Genomic DNA, 19525 nt, shown 5'->3' on the forward strand with positions numbered 1-19525 from the left:
CCAGAGGTCTCTGAGACTGTCCTCAATTCTTTTCATTCTTTTTCTTTATTCTACTTTTTGGTAGTTATTTCCACTATTTTGTCTTCCAGGTCACTTATCTGTTCTTCTGCCTCAGTTATTCTGCTACTGATTCCTTCTAGAGAATTTTTAATTTCATTTATTGTGCTGTTCATCATTGTTTGCTCTTTAGTTCTTCCAGGTCCTTTTTAAACGTTTCTTGTATTTTCTCCATTCTATTTGCAAGATTTTGGATCATCTTTACTCTCATTACTGTGCATTCTTTTTCAGGTAGACTGCCTAGTTCCTCTTCATTTGTTTGGTCTGGTGGTTTTTTACCTTGCTCCTTCATCTGCCGTGTATTTGTCTGTCTTATCATTTTGCTTAAGTTACTGTGTTTGGGGTCTCGTTTTTGCAGGTTGCAGGTTCGTAGTTCCTGTTGTTTTTGGTGTCTGCTCCCAGTGGGTAAGGTTGGTTCAGTGGGCTGTGTAGGCTTCCTGGTGGGGGGGGGACTTGTGTCTGTGTTCTGGTGGATGAGGCTGGATCTTGCCTTTCTGGTGGGCAGGACTGAGTCCGTTGGTGTGTTTTGGGGTGTCTGTGACCTTATGATTTTAGGCAGCCTCTCTGCTAATGGGTGGGGTTGTGTTCCTGTCTAGCTAGTTGTTTGGCATAGGGTGCTCGCACTGTAGCCTGCTGGTCCTTGAGTGGAGCTGGGTCTTAGCGTTGAGATGGAGATCTCTGGGAGAGCTTTCACTGATATTATGTGGGGCTGCGAAATCTCTGGTGGACCAATGTCCTGAACTTGGCTCTCCCATCTCGGAGGCTCAAGCCTGACACCTGGCTGGAGTGCATCGAGAGCCTGTCAGCCACACGGCTCAAAATAAAAGGGAGGAAGAAAAATGAAATAAAGATAAAATAAAATAAAGTTATTAAAATTAAAAAATTATTATTAAAAATAAAAAAGCAGGGCTTCCCTGGTGGCGCAGTGGTTGAGAGTCCGCCTGCTGATGTAAGGGATGCAGGTTTGTGCCCCGGTCCAGGAAGATCCCACATGCTGCGGAGCGGCTGGGCCCGTGAGCCGTGGCCGCTAAGCCTGCACGTCCGGAGCCTGTGCTCCGCAATGGGAGAGGCCACAGCAGTGAGAGGCCCATGTACCGCAAAAAAAAAAAAAAAAAAAAAGTAATAGAAAAAAGAAAAAAGAAAGAAAGAAAGAAGAGAGCAACCAAGCCAAAAAACAAATCTACCAATGATAAGTGCTAAAATCTATATGACAAAACAAAAACAAACAAAAAAAACTGGACAGAACCCTAGGACAAATGGTAGAAGCAAAGCTATACAGACAAAATCACACAAAGAAGCACAGACATAGACGCTCAGAAAAAAAGGAAAAAAAAAACATATATTAAGAAAAAAAAAGAAGAGAGCAACCAAATCAATAAACAAATCTACCAATGTTAATAAGCTCTAAATACTAAACTGAGATAAACATAAAACCAGAAACAAATTAGATGTAGAAAGCAAAGCCCAAGTCTATAGTTCCTCCCAAAGTCCACTGCCTCAATTTTGGGATGATTCGTTGTCTATTCCAGTATTCCACAGGTTCAGGGTACGTCAAGTTGATTGTGGAGATTTAATTTACTGCTCCTGAGGCTGCTGGGAGAGATTCCCCTTTCTCTTCTTTGTTCGCACAGCTCCTGGGGTTCAGCTTTGGATTTGGACCCGCTCCTGCGTGTAGGTCGCCTGAAGGCATCTGTTCCCCACCCAGACAGCATGGGGTTAAAGAAGCAGCTGATTAAGGGGCTGTGGCTCACTCAGGCCAATGGGAGGGAGGGGTACGGAATGCAGGGCGAACCTGTGGCAGCAGAGACTGGCATGACGTTGCAACAGCCTGAGGCATGCTGTGTGTTCTCCTGGGGAAGTTGTCCCTGGATCACGGGACCCTGGCAGTGGCAGGCTGCAGAGGCTCCTGGGAGGGGAGGTGTGGACAGTGACCTGTGCTTGTACGAAGGCTTCTTGGTGGCTGCAGCAGCAGCCTTAGCATCTCATGCCCAACTCTGGCATCCGTGCTGATAGCCGCAGCTCACGCCCATCTCTGGAGCTCGTTTAGGTGGTGCTCTGAATCCCCTCTCCTTGCACACCCCGAAACAATGGTCTCTTGCCTCTTCTGCAGCTCCAGACTTTTTCCCAGACTCCCTCCCAGCTAGATGTGGCGCACTAGCCCCTTCAGGCTGTGTTCACGCAGCCAACCCCAGTCCTCTCCCTCGGATCTGACCTCCAAAGCCCGAGCCTCAGCTCCCAGCCCCCACCTGTCCTGGCGGGTGAGCAGACAAGCCTCTCAGGCTGGTGAGTGCTGGTCGACACCGATTCTCTGTGCGGGAATCTCTCCGCTTTGCCCTCTGCACCCCTGTTGCTGCGTTCTCCTCCGTGGCTCCGAAGCTTCACCCCCCCACCCACCCCCCATCTCCTCCAGTGAAGGGGCTTCCTAGTGTGTGGAAACTTTGCCTCCTTCACAGCTCCCTCCCAGAGGGGCAGATCTTGTCCCTATTCTTTTGTCTGTCTTTTCTTTTTTCTTTTGCCATACCCAGGTACGTGGGGAGTTTCTTGCCTTTTGGGAGGTCTGAGGTTTTCTGCCAGCGTTCAGTAGGTGTTCTGTAGGAGTTGTTCCACATGTAGATGTATTTCCGATGTATTTGTGAAGAAGGTGATCTCCACATCTTACTCCTCTGCCATCTTGAAGGTCTCCCCCCGCCCCCCGAGGTGTAGTAAATTCATGTTTTGTGTGTGTGTGTGTGTGTGTGTGTGTGTATGTTTCTTTCATTAATTGAAGCACATTTCTCCCAGTTGTTTTTTTTTTAATAAATTCATGTATAATAGTGTTCTTAAATATATCACTCATCCCACCTAATGAAAAACATACATGTGAAAGAAAATATAACATGAATAAACTTACATTCTTCTTCTTTAGGATCAAGCTGTGTAACACTAACAGATAAACGGTCCACACGTTCTTGTAATGAGTTAACTCTGAAGGAAAAACTATGTGCCTCATTGAATAATTCTCCAAATATATCTTCAGCATATTTACCTAAGCAAAAATGAAGCATATACCATAAAAGTTAATGTTATCTGAGATAAATATCAAACAATTTAACATTTAAAAACGCTGCCCCAATGAATTTGGTATTTACTTGAAAGTAGTTTAAATTTTAAACCCAGCCTAAAGTAATCCAACTGTGACAGAGTGAGAAGAAAACACAAACCCTGGGAAATACAGTTTTAGATACTAGCTCTACCACTTCCTGGTAGGTGACTTGTGGCTAAGGAAATACTCTCCTGCTTTATCCCTATCTACACACCTGTTGAGGGTTAGAGAGGTTATAATGTAAAGTACACATAAATAATACATCTCTAATCCCAATTCAGCAGTCATAAACAGACTCTACACTAGAACTGAATTTCAGGCCAAGTGGCAGAATCCAAGATATTTCATAAACCTAGTAGATGACCTAATCTCAGGTACACCCAAAATACAGATCCTGAAAATTTATGAGAGATATTTTACATTTTCTCTCATTCTAGTTTCTTAAAACATCATAAATCTAAAATCACTGAATTCCTCTAGTCATGTAAATTTCCATTACTATAAAGAATAAGCCAAAATAATCCCATTCTAAAAGGAGAAATAAAAATTTCTATCTAGTAAATAAGCCAGGGAGAAGTTTTAGATGACCTATAATTTTAAAATGTTCAAGTGTATTTAGAACATATAAATAAATGCTCACAATATAAAGATAAGTCAATCACTATCTGTACCTTTGAATAAAAAAAAATTGATGGTCTTCCTAAATCAAGACACTTTAGACCCAAGCGTACTGTCTAGGTTAAATGTAGCTCAACAGTAAGCTCTATAGAGTCCTGTAACAGGGTACTAAATACTTATAGAATGAATTCATTAATCTCACCAGTTTACATTTGAACAATGGCTGTCTTTTTTTCAAAGCACTTCAATATATTATCAGTTAAATCAACAAAGGTTTACTGAGGGCTCACCCTGTGCCTGGTAGGTGTATTTCTTACTGAAGACACCAAGAAATAAAACATAAAATACCTGTCCTAGAAGATTTTATAATCTTTAGGAAAAAAATCATAACTTTAATCTCTCTATAATAAATTAAGAGAAAAAGGATAATTTTATATATATTCATTCGCTCACATATATTCTTTAAGCCAAAATGACTGGGAATGTCTTATGTGCCAGACTGTGTACCAGATCCTGGAGATATAAAAATGATTGGACGAAGTTCTCTGCCACTGACGGGTTTTGAACAGAGGGAGAAACAAATATTTAAATAAACATGAAAACCAATTTAATAAATAAGTCCAAATCTTTGTTCCATTCACTTTGAGGCCTTGACATCAATTTCCTCACCCATAAAACAGGAATAAAAATATCTCCTTCAAAGAAGTTATAAGAAAAGGAGAAAAAAGAAGGAGAGGATGGGGTGCAATTGTAGAGTACCTGATACAGGATAGGGGCTCAACAACAGGCAGCTCTTACTATAAAATGACGTAAAAGTCACAGAGCACAGAAAAAGAAGCATCTAAACGTTTGGGTGTGGGATGGTATTAGAGACACTTCTAGAGGCACAGAGTTTCTCTGGCAGATAAGGGAAGCATTCCATACATTTATTCATCAAATGTTAGGGATACAGAGATGGAAGAGACAATTTTAAACCTAAAAGAACTTAGTTTAATACACGGATCTTTAAGTTATAGTCTGTATACCACCTGAAATTATATGCAGATTTTTAATGCATTTGCATTTTTCTGGAAAGAGGGCCCACAGATTTTTCTTTTTTTTAACAGATTTTTTAAAAAGAGTTTACACTTTCCCCACCTCAGGTTTAAGCACCAAAGCACTGCAGTGGGTAAGATAAACACCCCCATCTGTTCTCTTTTCATATTCCTTCTTACTTTCCACATCTACCTCCTCCTTCCCTCCCAGAGACAGGTGAAAGGAATAAAGTTCACAATGTAAAACTAACTGTGTATGATCTGAATTTCAACTAACCTTACATTTATTATACTATGTCTCTACTCAAGAATCTATGAGGTCTCATTACCTCTGATGTTAAAATCTAAATCCTCTCAGCTAACACTGTCCTCCATAATCAAGCTCCACCTTACATGTCTAATATCATTTGTCCCTTTAATCCCCCTCATATATTTATTTTTGCCTCCATTCATCTGCCTACTTCTACATGCAAGTTGAAATGTCTTCCTTCTTCATTCATCTCCAGTTTCCAAATTCTTTTGTTCCTTAAAGGCCCAATTCAATTCATATTTCATTCAGCAAGCCTCCTCTAATGACTTCACCTACGCCTATCTCCCTTTTCTCAGTTCCTATAATCTAAAACTCCTGATTTTAATTATATACATGCTCACACTGTTTGAAACTCACAGAATTCATAATATTGGACTCTTCAACTAAATGGTGTTTTTTCTTTTTGGACAAGAAACATGTACCTTTATCACACAGCAAAATATTCAGTGTTATCTGTCCATTGTCTATCTATTATCTAATTAGTCTAATAGAGCCAATCTGTTTATCCACCCTCTTACCCATCTACTTTCCTATCTATCTGTCAAATTTTCTATGACTGAGAACAAGAAGTAGGCTCTATCAGCTCATCTTGGTAGCATGAACTGACCATATTCAATAAGAGAAAGGCCTTGGGAAGAGAAAATGTAAAAGATCTCTCAGGTAATTAGAGTCCCAATGGTTGTTAAATAAGATGGCAATAAAATGGGGAAACTTTTGGTATAGCAAAAGAAATTTAAATAAAGTGAATTCTATGTTTTCAATAATTATCTATTATGAAACAGAATTGTGTTCCGCTAGGAAAAACAACTGAACCAGATGCATATTTTTGCAAGGAAGAGGTCAGGACGATGTGCAGCCCCAAGCGATGCTGAACTCTGGAGTTGACCTTCACTGCTGTGTGCAATAGCACTTTTGGTGTTAGGAATAGTACCAAAGTGAAAATCTGAATTACCTAGAACCATTCTGAATAGCCTAGTTTTCTAAGTAATTCAGAAATTATTTAATGCATTAATTATTATTTTAACTATTTTGGATGGAAACTAATGTAAAATCTACTCTAAGCTTCCCTGTCTTCTTAAATAAAAATTAAACATAATTTAACCTTTTATTGAGGACTTATAGTCATGAATTGATTATGAGAAACAACAGCTTTGAAATGTATAAGAAAATTTGCTTTTACATTAAATGGCCTCTTTCCAGTTTTTATGTTGCTTTTTCCCTTATGTCACTTCTTCCTTTGCTATAAACTACATCTTTTGGTTGGCTTCAGTACTGCCTGCTTCTATTATCTCCCCTCCCCCATATCTCCTCTTTTAATGCTCTAAAACATTAACGTTTGGAAACCACATCATAAACCCTGTCTGAATTACCAAAGTAAAAGTAAACAAGTTGGGAGAGGAATCAACTGGTTATTTTATGTGCATGGTCTTTAGTGCTTGGGCTTGTTTATTCTGGCTATCTAGAGGCCTTTTAAATTTAATTCCAGGTTCTCAACTTTGTCACGTGGGAAAGCTGCCAGAGAGCTTAATTCTGGAGTGGTAAACTATTGTTACACCTTGCTACAATATTTTATGCTTTTTCTCTTTTTTCTTTTTTTAAATCTCTACAAACTGCTTAGAAAATGCCTCTATAGTCTCTGATTCCAAGTTTGAAGTACCCAAAACCTAATTTAGTTATATCTTTACAATGTATTTCTATTTTCAGTCTGGCTACAACATGACCATGTGCTTGCTGACAGATGTTGCTTATATGGACTTTCTGTATCAAACTTGAAAATTCCTTAAATTTTCACCTTCAGGTTATGTAAGAAACAGGTTAGTACTGCAAAACTGACACACATTAGTTCTAAATTCTATATTGAAAATATACCTAAAACAAGTTGTTTATATTAGATCTAATATTCATTTTAATTTAAAGAAATATTTTAACCAAATTTATTAATGTCATTTCTATGCTCTTAACATATATTTTAATATTAACAAGCTGATGTACCCATATACATATAGAATATATAAATTTTATATGAAGTTATGTTATGTTAATAGAATCTAACAATCATAAAACCGATTAGTGCTAGCAAATGACTTTAAACAATATGGATAATCATATATTAATGTACTTTCTAGGCCTTTTCTTTTGACTTGTCTCAAAAGTACACTTTATATTGAATTTTTCAAGGAAGAAACAAGTAAACAATACATTAATGATTCACTGCTGATAACTAACCTGAAAAAAAAACCCCACCAAATGAGACAACAAATACACTTAAATTCAAAGAAACAGTCTTTTAATTTACTCCTACAACTATTTCATAGGCAATGTAGAAATTTAGTGCTCTCACCAAGAATATTCAAATATAACTTTTTATGTTGCTCTGACTACAAGTGTATGTCCAAATGCTCTCACTTGAAACAAATCAGATTAACAACATCTTTTACCTTGTGCTAAGTAGTCAATTATAAAAAGAAAGGACAAAAGTTAAAAGGAAAAGAAAAGAGGAGCTAATCCTGCCTATAAAGCCAATCTATGTGGGTGGGTATGGCTGATAAATCTAGGACTACTTAGAGAAGATATGTAGACCAAAACCATCTTGTTTTATCTTTAAAATGAAATATAAATGTCTAATAAAAAGCTAATCCTTCAATTCAAAAGATAAACTAGATTTAAAATAATTTTTCTAATATTACATTTAGAATAAATGGGAAATAATTTATTTAATTCCTTAACCTAGTAGCTCTGTTCTGTAATCTTATAATGGAAACATACTGCCTGTCTCCTCCTCCCCTAACCTGTCCCTTCCACTGGCCTTTATTATCTGACCAACCTACTTGCCTTCTGTCTGCCATCATGCTGCACTTGACTGATATCCTAACGTCCTTTAGACAACTCACCTGACTAACCTAATCCTCTGACTAGTTAGTTACTATTCCACATCTTTCACTTTTAGATATTTGGTAATATAAAAATATTTCCCTATGCTAGTAAGATATATATATATATATATATATGTATATAAAGAGAGAGATACTAGCAAACACAAATAGTTTAAGCCTCGAAAAAAGTAAATAGCGATAACAAGCAAGCAAAAGTACAACTTGAGCACCACCTTTTACAGACTGAATTATATTTTAAAAACAATCTCATTAATTCTTAACCATCATGTGATTCTGTTCCTAAAGATTCTATCCTTATTTCCCTTTCCCAGAGGAAACATGCAGGGGAAGAAGAAATGATTCTAAAACGCATTAATTTTACTTAAAATGACTACATTTTTCAAGATAACTTTGTACTCTTCTCATCAACTATCTCCCCCCCTCCAAATTAATCACAAGAGTATCATCTTAATACCCTAAAGCATAACATTCTGGTTTGCGAGTAGTATTTTTTTTGCAGTACGCAGGCCTCTCACTGTTGTGGCCTCTCCCGTTGCGGAGCACAGGCTCCGGACGCGCAGGCTCAGCGGCCATGGCTCACGGGCCTAGCCACTCTGCGTCATGTGGGATCTTCCCGGACCGGGGCACGAACCCATGTCCCCTGCATCGGCAGGCGGACTCTCAACCACTGCACCACCAGGGAAGCCAGCGAGTAATATTTTTAATTGATGTAAAAATACTTACTTAGGCTACTTAGTTGTCTAATTATATTTGCCAAGGAAATATTGGTTACACATTCCAGTTCATTCTTAATTCCTCTAGGCAGTGCTGTGTGGCACAAGTGCCTAGGATCGATGTTTCTTTTCACTAATGGCATCTTGAGATCAACCTCTATGCCAGTTCACCTGTAGGAAATCAAACAATAAATTAACACTTTTCAGTTTCGACCAACACAGAGTGAGACCTTATCTTTTTCATTTAATAATAAAATATTTGCTAGTATGAAGATGGTGAAAATGGAGTCACTGGGCTAAATGAATCAAAGTTGATTTGTTAACCATTTTTATCTTCAATTATTAGAATGCCAACATTATGTAAAATATTTTTTTTTTAAACTTACTTTCAATGTCAATTGCTTCATGGTGAATTCATAATCATCATCACTATTATTCTCCTAAAACCGCTGATTTTACTTACTACAACTAGGGGTTTTGTTCTAGAGAGTTAGTATGAAAGGTCCTCTGTAAGGAAGTACCTAAAAGGATTAAAGAAACTGCAAGAGTAGTATCAAAATTACACTTCCACATAAAATGTATCAGGCATTCAATAGCTCAGAAATCAGATAGTCCAAGTAGCCCTACATTCTCAATCTAATCAAAACCAACCAAATATTTAATTGATCAAATGGCTCAACCTTCTATGTATTACAGTCAGTCCTCACTTCCCAGCCTTCCCATATGCACAAATTTCAGCTTCCACAATTCGTTAAACAGTCCCCCAACAACATGGCTCCAACTTCACTTACCACAGTATACTAAGTGTGAGTAACTACATAAATACGAACTTCTTTGCTGGCACTTCACAGTTCACAGGTCACTATGTTAATAAGAGATGCACATCATTTCAGTGACCAATCACATCACTTCTTTTCAAAGTCTGTTAGTGATAGGTCACTTCTCATCTGTTACTCAGTTCACCTACAGACAGCAAAGCATGTAGCTGGTTTACCTTCTTGCCTCCCAGTGATAAACTCATATGAAATTTTACAAAATGGTAACTGAAAGAGGGAACTGGCCAACAAAGATAAAAGTGTGGCACAGAAAGGAAAAATGATGACACTGGAGTGAAATTCAAATTGAATATAAGTTGAGTAACAGAAAAAACAGCTGATTGCAGGAATGTTGTCACTGCCACTGTTTGAGAGACACAGATATGCAGTCAGAGGAATTTAGTGAAGGTGAAATTATTGATGTAAATGAGGAAAGTCGTTGTGACAAAAAGGAAGATGTCCCATAAGAAGTGACAACAGCAAAAAACTTCACAATAAAGGAATTCTTGGAGATATTTCAGGACACTGAAAGTGCAAAGGATAAAGTGTTGGAAGCTGATCCAAATTTAGTAGAAAAGAGTAAGAAAATTTGCCATGGGACAGAAAAGATGCTTACTCTACTAGCTCTGTTTTTCTAAGTTATACAAGGAGAAGGCAAAGCACTGTTCAAGCTACTCTTGGTTAAGGTTTTTACAAAGAAATAAAGCACTATAATTCTAATTGTTTCTAATGTTTCATATTACATTATACTAAATTAATATTAGCTTTACTATTTTTTTCATTTCCCTATATATTTATAACCAACATAGAAGAATTTTTAATGTTTTGACAAACATTTTTAAAGATTATGGAACAACTGTTATTTTTTCCCACTGATTATTAAGATCATTTTGTACAGTTTTATCTTGTATGGTCATCTCTTTTTCTTTTTGGTCCCACACTACCATACAAAGTGAGGACTGCCTGTACTTACCTACTGGTAAACAATGTTTACTGAAGGAAGGCATTTAGTATTTACTGAGTTTTAATCACTACCAAATGGAAAGTTTTGGATAAATCTCATTGCATTTAAGTGTTACTCATCACCATTCTTTAAAAACAAACTTTTACATGAAATCTGTCCTCTCTGACCTGTTTGCTCAGCATTCTCTGTACAATTTTAAACCTTTTTACAATTGTACAACATGAAACAGGTAGGAAAAAAAGTATACAAAATTGTGCAGCTCAATGATTTAAGCACCTAGCAAGCTAACATAAGAAATAAAAACCCCAGAACCGTCCCACTTTGGTCTCCTCCCCAGTCACCCTCGCTTCCTTTCTCCCCAAAGGTAACCATTATTCTGACTCTTACAATACATATTTCCTTGTTTTTCTTTATACTTTCACACCTTAAGTAGATAACTCTAAACACTGTAGTTTTGTTTTTATTGCTTTTTGAAGTTTATGTGAATATATGATATGTATTATTATTTTGTGTCTTACCCTTTACAGTCAACATATTTGTAACATTCATCCATGTTGCTTTGTGTAACCGTAGGATGTTCATTTTCAATGCTGTAAGATATTCCACTGTGTAACTACACCGCAATTTATTTACACATTCTAATGTTGCTATTATATACATGAGTGTTTCCAGTTTGAGGCTATTACGAATAACAGTACCATGAACATTCATGTACAAGTCTTACAAATGTGTCTTACTCTACACATTTCTGTTGGAAATATACTTAGGAGAATAGCTTGGTTAAGGATATGCACAGCTTGAACTTTAGGAGACGATGTCAAACTGTTCCAAGAGCGACTGTACCAATGTATACTCCTTTCAGCAGTGTAAGAGGCTGCTGCTGCTCCACATCCTCACAACACTCGGTACTGTTAGTTTTTAAAAATCTAGCAATTCTTGTAGGTAAATTGTGATAACTTACTGCAGTTTTATGTTTTCCCCAGTTACTGAGAGTTTATGCACCTTTTCACGTGTTTATCTTTTGGATTTTTCTCATCTGAGAAGTGCCTAGTCAATGCTCTTGCCCACTTTCTATTTACCATTTGTTGTGTTAGGGTTGATTTGTAGGAACACTGGATATGAGCCATTTAAAGGTTATATATGATGAAAACATCTTCTCTTGTGTCACTTGCTATTTCATTCTCTTGATGTCTTTTATGAGAAAGTGATGGAATTTATCACTCTTTTAGGTTTAGTATGAAAGCATAGGTTTTTAAAAATGTATTTATTTATTATTATTATTATTTACATCTTTATTGGAGTATAATTGCTTTACAATGGTGTGTTAGTTTCTGCTTTATAACAAAGTGAATCAGTTATACATATACATATGTTCCCATATCTCTTCTCTCTTGCGTCTCCCTCCCTATCACACCCCTCTAGGTGGTCACAAAGCACCGAGCTGATCTCCCTATGCTATGCGGCTGCTTCCCACTAGCTATCTATTTTACGTTTGGTAGTGTATATATGTCCATGCCACTCTCTCGCTTTGTCACAGCTTACCCTTCCCCCTCCCCATATCCTCAAGTCCATTCTCTAGTAGGTCTGTGTCTTTATTCCTGTCTTACTCCTAGGTTCTTCATGACCTTTTTTCCCCCTTAAATTCCATATATATGTGTTAGCATACGGTATATGTCTTTCTCCTTCTGACTTACTTCACGCTATATGACAGACTCTAGGTCCATCCACCACATTACAAATAGCTCAATTTCGTTTCTTTTTTGGCTTAGTAATATTCCATTGTATATATGTGCCACATCTTCTTTATCTATTCATCCGATGATGGACACTTAGGTTGTTTCCATCTCCTGGCTATTGTAAATAGAGCTGCAATGAACATTTTGGTACATGACTCTTTTTGAATTATGGTTTTCTCAGGGTATATGCCCAGTAGTGGGATTGCTGGGTCATATCGTAGTTCTATTTGTAGTTTTTTAAGGAACCTCCATACTGTTCTCCATAGTGGCTGTACCAATTCACATTCCCACCAGCAGTGCAAGAGGGTTCCCTCTTCTCCACACCCTCTCCAGCATTTATTGTTTCTAGTTTTTTTTGTTTTTTTTTGCGGTACGCGGGTCCCTCACTGTTGCGGCCCCTCCCGCCGCGGAGCACAGGCCCCGGACGAGCAGAACCAGCGGCCACGGTTCACGGGCCCAGCCGCTCCGCGGCATGTGGGATCTTCCCGGACCGGGGCACGAACCCGTGTCCCCTGCATCGGCAGGCGGACTCAACCACTGCGCCACCCGGGAAGCCCTGATTCTAGATTGTTTGATGATGGCCTTTCTGACTGGTGTGAGATGATATCTCATTGTAGTTTTGATTTGCATTTCTCTAATGATTAATGGTGTTGAGCATTCTTTCATGTGTTTGTTGGCAGTCTGTATATCTTTTTTGGAGAAATGTCTATTTAGGTCTTCTGCCCATTTTTGGATTGGGTTGTTTGTTTTTTGTTATTGAGCTGCATGAGCTGCTTGTAAATTTTGGAGATTAATCATTTCTCAGTTGTTTCATTTGCAAATATTTTCTCCCATTCTGAGGGCTGTCTTTTGGTCTTGTTTATGGTTTCCTTTGCTGTGCAAAAGCTTTGAAGTTTCATTAGGTCCCATTTGCTTATTTTAGTTTTTATTTCCATTTCTCTAGGAGGTGGGTCAAAAAGGATCTTGCTGTGATTTATGTCAGAGTGTTCTGCCTATGTTATCCTCTAAGAGTTTGATAGTTTCTGGCCTTACATTTAGGTCTTTAATCCATTTTGAGCTTATTTTTGTATATGGTGTTAGGGAGTGATCTAATCTCATACTTTTACATGGAGCTGTCCAGTTTTCCCAGCACCACTTATTGAAGAGGCTGTCCTTTCTCCACTGTACATTCCTGCCTCCTTTATCAAAGATAAGGTGACCATATGTGCATGGATTTATCTCTGGGCTTTCTATCTTGTTCCATTGATCTATCTTTCTGTTTTTGTGCCAGTACCATACTGTTTTGATTACTGTAGCTTTGTAGTATAGTCTGAAGTCAGGAAGCCTGATTCCTCCAGCTCCGTTTTTCGTTCTCAAGATTGCTTTGGCTATTCGGGGTCTTTTGTGTTTCCAAACAAATTGCGAAATTTTTTGTTCTAGTTCTGTGAAAAATGCCAGTGGTAGTTTGACAGGTATTGCACAGAATCTGTAGATTGCTTTGGGTAGTAGAGTCATTTTCACAATGTTGATTCTTCCAATCCAAGAACATGGTATATCTCTCCATCTATTTGTATCATCTTTAATTTCTTTCATCAGTGTCTTATAATTTTCTGCATACAGGTTTTTGCCTCCTTAGGGAGGTTTAGTCCTAGATATTTTATTCTTTTTGTTGCAATAGTAAATGGGAGTGTTTTCTTGATTTCACTTTCAGATTTTTCATCATTAGTGTATAGGAATGCCAGAGATCTCTGTGCATTAATTTTGTATCCTGCTACTGTACCAAATTCATTGATTAGTTCTAGTAGTTTTCTGGTAGCATCTTTAGGATTCTCTATGTGTAGTATGATGTCATCTGCAAACAGTGACAGATTTACTACCTCTTTTCCGATTTGGATTCCTTTTATTTCCTTTTTTTCTCTGATTGCTGTGGCTAAAACTTCCAAAACTATGTTGAATAAGAGTGGTGAGAGTGGGCAACCTTGTCTTGTTCCTGATCTTAGTGGAAATAAAAGCATAGGTTTTTAAATCATTTTATACACTAAGATCATAAGTATGATATTATCTCTTAGCTTTGTTGTTTTGCCTTGCACTTTTTTTTTTTTTTTTTTTTTGGTATGTGAGCCTCTCACTGTTGTGGCCTCTCCCCTTGCGGAGCACAGCTCAGGATGCGCAGGCTCAGCAGCCATGGCTCACGGGCCCAGCCACTCCGCGGCATGTGGGATCTCCCCGGACCGGGGCACGAACCTGTGTCCCCTGCATCGGCAGGCGGACTCTCAACCACTGCGCCACCAGGGAAGCCCTTGCCTTGCACTTTTAATCTATAATTGACATGGAATTAATTTTTGTGAATGGTGTTAGGTAGCAGTCAAGTTTCCTACATAATATTTCAACACCATTCACTGAAAAGACTGTTGTTTCCCTATTGCTCTACAGTGGCGCTTTTGTCTTAAACCAAGTTTCTATGTATTTTTAAGTCCATTTTGAGTCTAGAGCTAATCTTAGTGGAGCTTTACAGTAAGTCTTGATATCGAATAGGGTAAGTCCTCCTACCTTGTTCTTCAAAAATGCTGTTTATTCTTGGCCCTTTGTACTTCCATGTGAATTTTAGAATCAGATTATCAGGTTATACACACAGACACAAACACACCTATTGGGAATGTGATCAGAACTGTACTAAATCTATAGATCGTATTGGGAAGTAGGGATATCTGTACAACACTGCATATTCCTATCCATGAATATAGTGTATCCCTCCAATTATTTCAGGTTTTTAGAATGTTTCTTAATAAAGTTTTATAATTTTCAGAATAGAAGTCACACATCCTTTGTTAGATTCATTTGTATGTATATGATTTTTTTTTACAATACTAGAAATGGCATATTTTGTTTTCTCTTTATTGTATATATAGAAAATAAGTTAATTTTTGAATATTGACTGCATATCAGGAGACTTTCCTAATCTCCACTAACCTATCTAAAATTATTTTGGATTTTTAAAATGTATACAATCTATTATATATGATTAATGATTGTTTATTTCTTCCTTTCTAATCTTCATTTATTTTTAATTTTTTCTTCCTTTTTTTCCCTTATTGCATTAGCTAGAACCTTTAATACAACGTGAAATAGAGTATTATTGTCTTTTTCCTAAACCAAAAGGGAGAGCCTTCAATATTTCACAAGATGCCTGATATAGGGTTTTTGTTATCGTTGCTTTGCCTTGCAGACACTTTTTTTTTCCTTGCAGTATAGTTAATTTAAAATGTTGTGTTAATTTCTGCTAGACAGCACAGTGATTCAGTTATTTATATTATTTTATATTATATTATATTATATTATATTATATTATACATACATTCTTTTAAAAATTCTTTTCCATTATGGTTTATCACAGGATACTGAAGACAGTTCCCTGTGCTATACAGTAGGACTCTGTTGTTTATCTATTCTACATATAATAGTTAACATGTGCTAACCCCAAACACCCAGTGCCTTTCTCCCCCATCTCCCTCCCCTTTGGCAACCACAAGTCTGTTCTCCATTGTAGACACCTTTTAATAGATTAAGGATGTTCCTATATATTCTTAATTTGCTAAGATTTTTAAAAAATAATGTTGATTCTATCATTTTTTCCTACATCTATTATAATTATGTGACTTTCTTCTTTTATTGTTAATGTGGTGAACTACATTGATTGATTTTTTTTTATGTTAAACAGCTTTGCATCCTTGGAATAAACCCAGCCTGGTTGAGAAGTATGTGGCAGGGCAAAATTATGGCCCTCCAAAGCAATCTATGTTCGATTCCCCAGAATTTGTGACTGTAGTACATGGCAAAGGGAAATTAAGATAGCAGTTGGAATGAAGGTTGCTAATCAGCTGATCTCAAAACAGGAAGGTTATATCATTTTTATTGTATTGCTGGATTTGGTTCTGGTTTGTTACTAAGTTTATTAATTTTTGCATTTATGTTCATGAAAGAAATTGGTCTATTATGTTCCTTTCATGTATTGTCCTTGAGAAGTCTTTTGTATTAAGGTTATGCTGGTCTAATAAAACAAGTTGGGATGTGTTCCCTCTTTCAACTATTCTTTGGAAGAATTTGTATAAGATATGCATAATTTTTTTCTTAAAAGTTTGGTATAGGTCAATTATGAAGCCATTTAGCCTCAAGTTTCCTTTGTGGGAAGGTTTAATATTATGAATTCTTAAGGGAACTCTTCTACACTGTTGGTGGGAATGTAAACTGGTACAGCCACTATGGAGAACAGTATGGAGGTTCCTTAAAAAAATGAAAATAGAGCTACCATATGATCCAGCAATCCCACTCCTGAGCATATATCTGGAGAAAACCACACTTTGAAAAGACACATGTGCCCCAATGTTCACTGCAGCACTATTTACAATAGCCAGGACATGGAAGCAACCTAAATGTCCATCAACAGAGGAATGGATAAAGAAGATGTGGCACATATATAGAATGAAATATTACTCAGCCATTAAAAAGAATGAAATAATGCCATTTGCAGCAACTTGGATAGACCTAGAGATTGTCATACGGAGTGAAGTAAGTCAGACAGAGAAAGACAAATATATGATATCACTTATATGTGGAATCTTAAAAAAGGCTATGGGACTTCCCTGGTGGCACAGTGGTTAAGAATCCGCCTGCCAACGTATGGACACGGGTTCGAGCCCTGGTCCAGGAAGATCCCACCTGCTGCAGAGCAACTAAGCCCATGTGCCACAACTACTGAGCCTGGGTGCTACAACTACTGAAGCCCGTGCACCTAGAGCCTGTGCTCCTCAACAAGAGAAGCCACCTCAATGAGAAGCCGGTGCACCGCAATGAAGAGTAGCCCCCACTCACCGCAACTAGAGAAAGCCCATGTGCAGCAATGAAGACCCAATGCAGCCAAAATAAATAAATAATAAAAATTTTAAAAGGCTACCAAACAGAAAAAGAGTTACAGATGTAGAAAATAAACTTATGGTTACTGGCAGGTAAAGGAGTGGAGGGATAAATTGGAAGATAGGGATTGATACATATACACTACTACATATAAAAGAGATAACTAATAAGAACCTACTATAGCACAGGGAACTCAATACTTTGTAATGGCCTATATGGGAAAAGAATCTAAAAAATACATAACAGATTCACTATTCTGTACACCTGAAACTAACACATCATTGTAAATCAACTATATTCCCAATAAAAATTATTTAAAAATATGAATTCTTTCTTTAATTGTCATAGAATTTTTGACACTCTCTATTTCTTTTGTTAATTTTTGGTAAGCTGCATTTTCTAGAAACTTACCTACTTCATTTAAATTTTCAAATTTATTGACATAGATTAGTCTTATGACTTTCCTATGACCATAAGATTGTAAAATATCCTCGCTTTCATCTACTATATTAATTTTGCATGCTCTTTTTTTAAATCACAAAGGGTTTATCGATTTTATTAATCTTTCTAGAGAACCAATTTTTGGCTTTACTGAATTTCATTATTGCTGATTTATCATTTCTCTCCTGCTTTCAGTGGGTTTAATATGATGCTCTTTAAAAAAGTTTCTTGATATAGATGTTTATTGATATTCAGCTTAATTTCAGACATATGGTTTTAAAGCTATAAATTATCCTCTAAGCATATATTTAACTGTATCCCTCAAATTTTTTTAAAAATAAATTTATTTTTGGCTCCGTTGGGTCTTTGTTGCTGCACACTGGCTTTCTCTAGTTGCAGCAAGCGGGGGCTACGCTTTGTTGCAGTGCATGGGCTTCTCATTGTGGTGGCTTCTCTTGTTGCGGAGCATGGGCTCTAGGAACGTGGGCTTCAGTAGTTGTGGCTCATGGGATCTAGAGCACAGGTTCAGTAGTTGTGGTGCACGGGCTTAGTTGCTCTGCGGCCTGTGGGATCTTCTTGGACCAGGGCTCGAACACATGTCTCCTGCATTGGCAGGCGGATTCTTAACCACTGCACCACCAGGAAAGCCCCTATCCCTCAAATTTTGATATGTAATAATTTTGTTATGGTTTACTGCAAAATATTTTCTAATTTGCACTGTGATTTATTTTTGCTCTATGGGTTATCTAGAAGTATATTATTTTGATTAACAAACATATGGAGATTTTCCAATTATCTTTTTGTTACTAATTTTTAGCTTAATGGCATTATAGTCAGAGAGCATATTCTGTATTATTTCAATCCTTTAAAATGTATTTGTGTTTACAATAGAACTACCATATGACCCAGCAATCCCACTACTGGGCATATACCCTGAGAAAACCATAATTCAAAAAGAGTCATGTACCAAAATGTTCATTGCAGCTCTATTTACAATAGCCAGGAGATGGAAACAGCCTAAGTGTCCATCAATAGATGAATGGATAAAGAAGATGTGGCATATATATACAATGGAATATTACTCAGCCATAAAAACAAACGAAACTGAGCTATTTGTAATGAGGTGGATGGACCTAGAGTCTGTCATACAGAGTGAAGTAAGTCAGAAAGAGAAAGACAAATACCGTATGCTAACACATATATATGGAATTTAAGAAAAAAAAAACCTCATGAAGAACCTAGGGGTAATACGTGAATAAAGACACAGACCTACTAGAGAATGGACTTGAGGATATGGGGAGGGGGAAGGGTAAGCTGTGACAAAGTGAGAGAGTGGCATGGACATATATACAGTACCAAACGTAAAATAGATAGCTAGTTGGAAGTAGCCGCATAGCACAGGGAGATCAGCTCAGTGCTTTGTGACCACCTAGAAGGGTGGGATAGGGAGGGTGGGAGGCAGGGAGACACAAGAGGGAGGAGATATGGGAACATATGTATATGTATAACTGATTCACTTTGTTATAAAGCAGAAACTAACACACCATTGAAAAGCAATTATTACTCCAATAAAGATGTAAAAAAAATGTATTTGTGTTTACTGCTCAGCATATAGTCAATTATACATAAAGAATGTATATTTTGTTGGTGGTGGTTACAGTGTTCTACATATGTCCGTTAGTTGGATTTGCTAATTGTGCTCAAATCTTCTATAGTCTTAATGATTTTTTTGTGTTCTGGTTCTATCAGAGAGATGTGTTAAGATCTTCCACTACGATTACAGATTTATCAAATTCTCCATATGATTTACACATTTTGAGACTATGTTATCAAGTACATTTATCACTATAATGTTCTCTTTATCTCTAGTAATACGGCTTTTGTTTGCATGATATAGCTTTTCCCATCCTTTTCCTTTCAACTTTCTTGTATACCTATCCCTATGGTTTATACATGTCATTTCATAGCATA

At 37.2% G+C, this 19525-nt stretch overlaps 1 protein-coding gene across 2 annotated transcripts in view; it reads right to left on the reverse strand.

The window, feature by feature from the left end:
* WASF1 (WASP family member 1) overlaps window positions 1–19525 on the reverse strand; it is an 87288-nt gene that overhangs the window by 18030 nt on the left and 49733 nt on the right. For both annotated transcript variants that reach the window (XM_029223699.1, XM_029223700.1), the window contains exons 2-3: window positions 8719–8879; window positions 2948–3082 (exon numbers count right to left, since the gene is read on the reverse strand). In XM_029223699.1, the coding sequence (XP_029079532.1) occupies window positions 2948–3082; window positions 8719–8851 (268 nt within the window). In that variant the 5' untranslated portion in view covers window positions 8852–8879. The remainder of the gene's footprint in view (window positions 1–2947; window positions 3083–8718; window positions 8880–19525) is intronic.

Source organism: Monodon monoceros, unplaced genomic scaffold (assembly GCF_005190385.1).
Source record: "Monodon monoceros isolate NGI ecotype Baffin Bay Population unplaced genomic scaffold, NGI_Narwhal_1 Super_Scaffold_15, whole genome shotgun sequence".
NCBI classification, from domain to species: Eukaryota; Metazoa; Chordata; class Mammalia; order Artiodactyla; family Monodontidae; genus Monodon; species Monodon monoceros.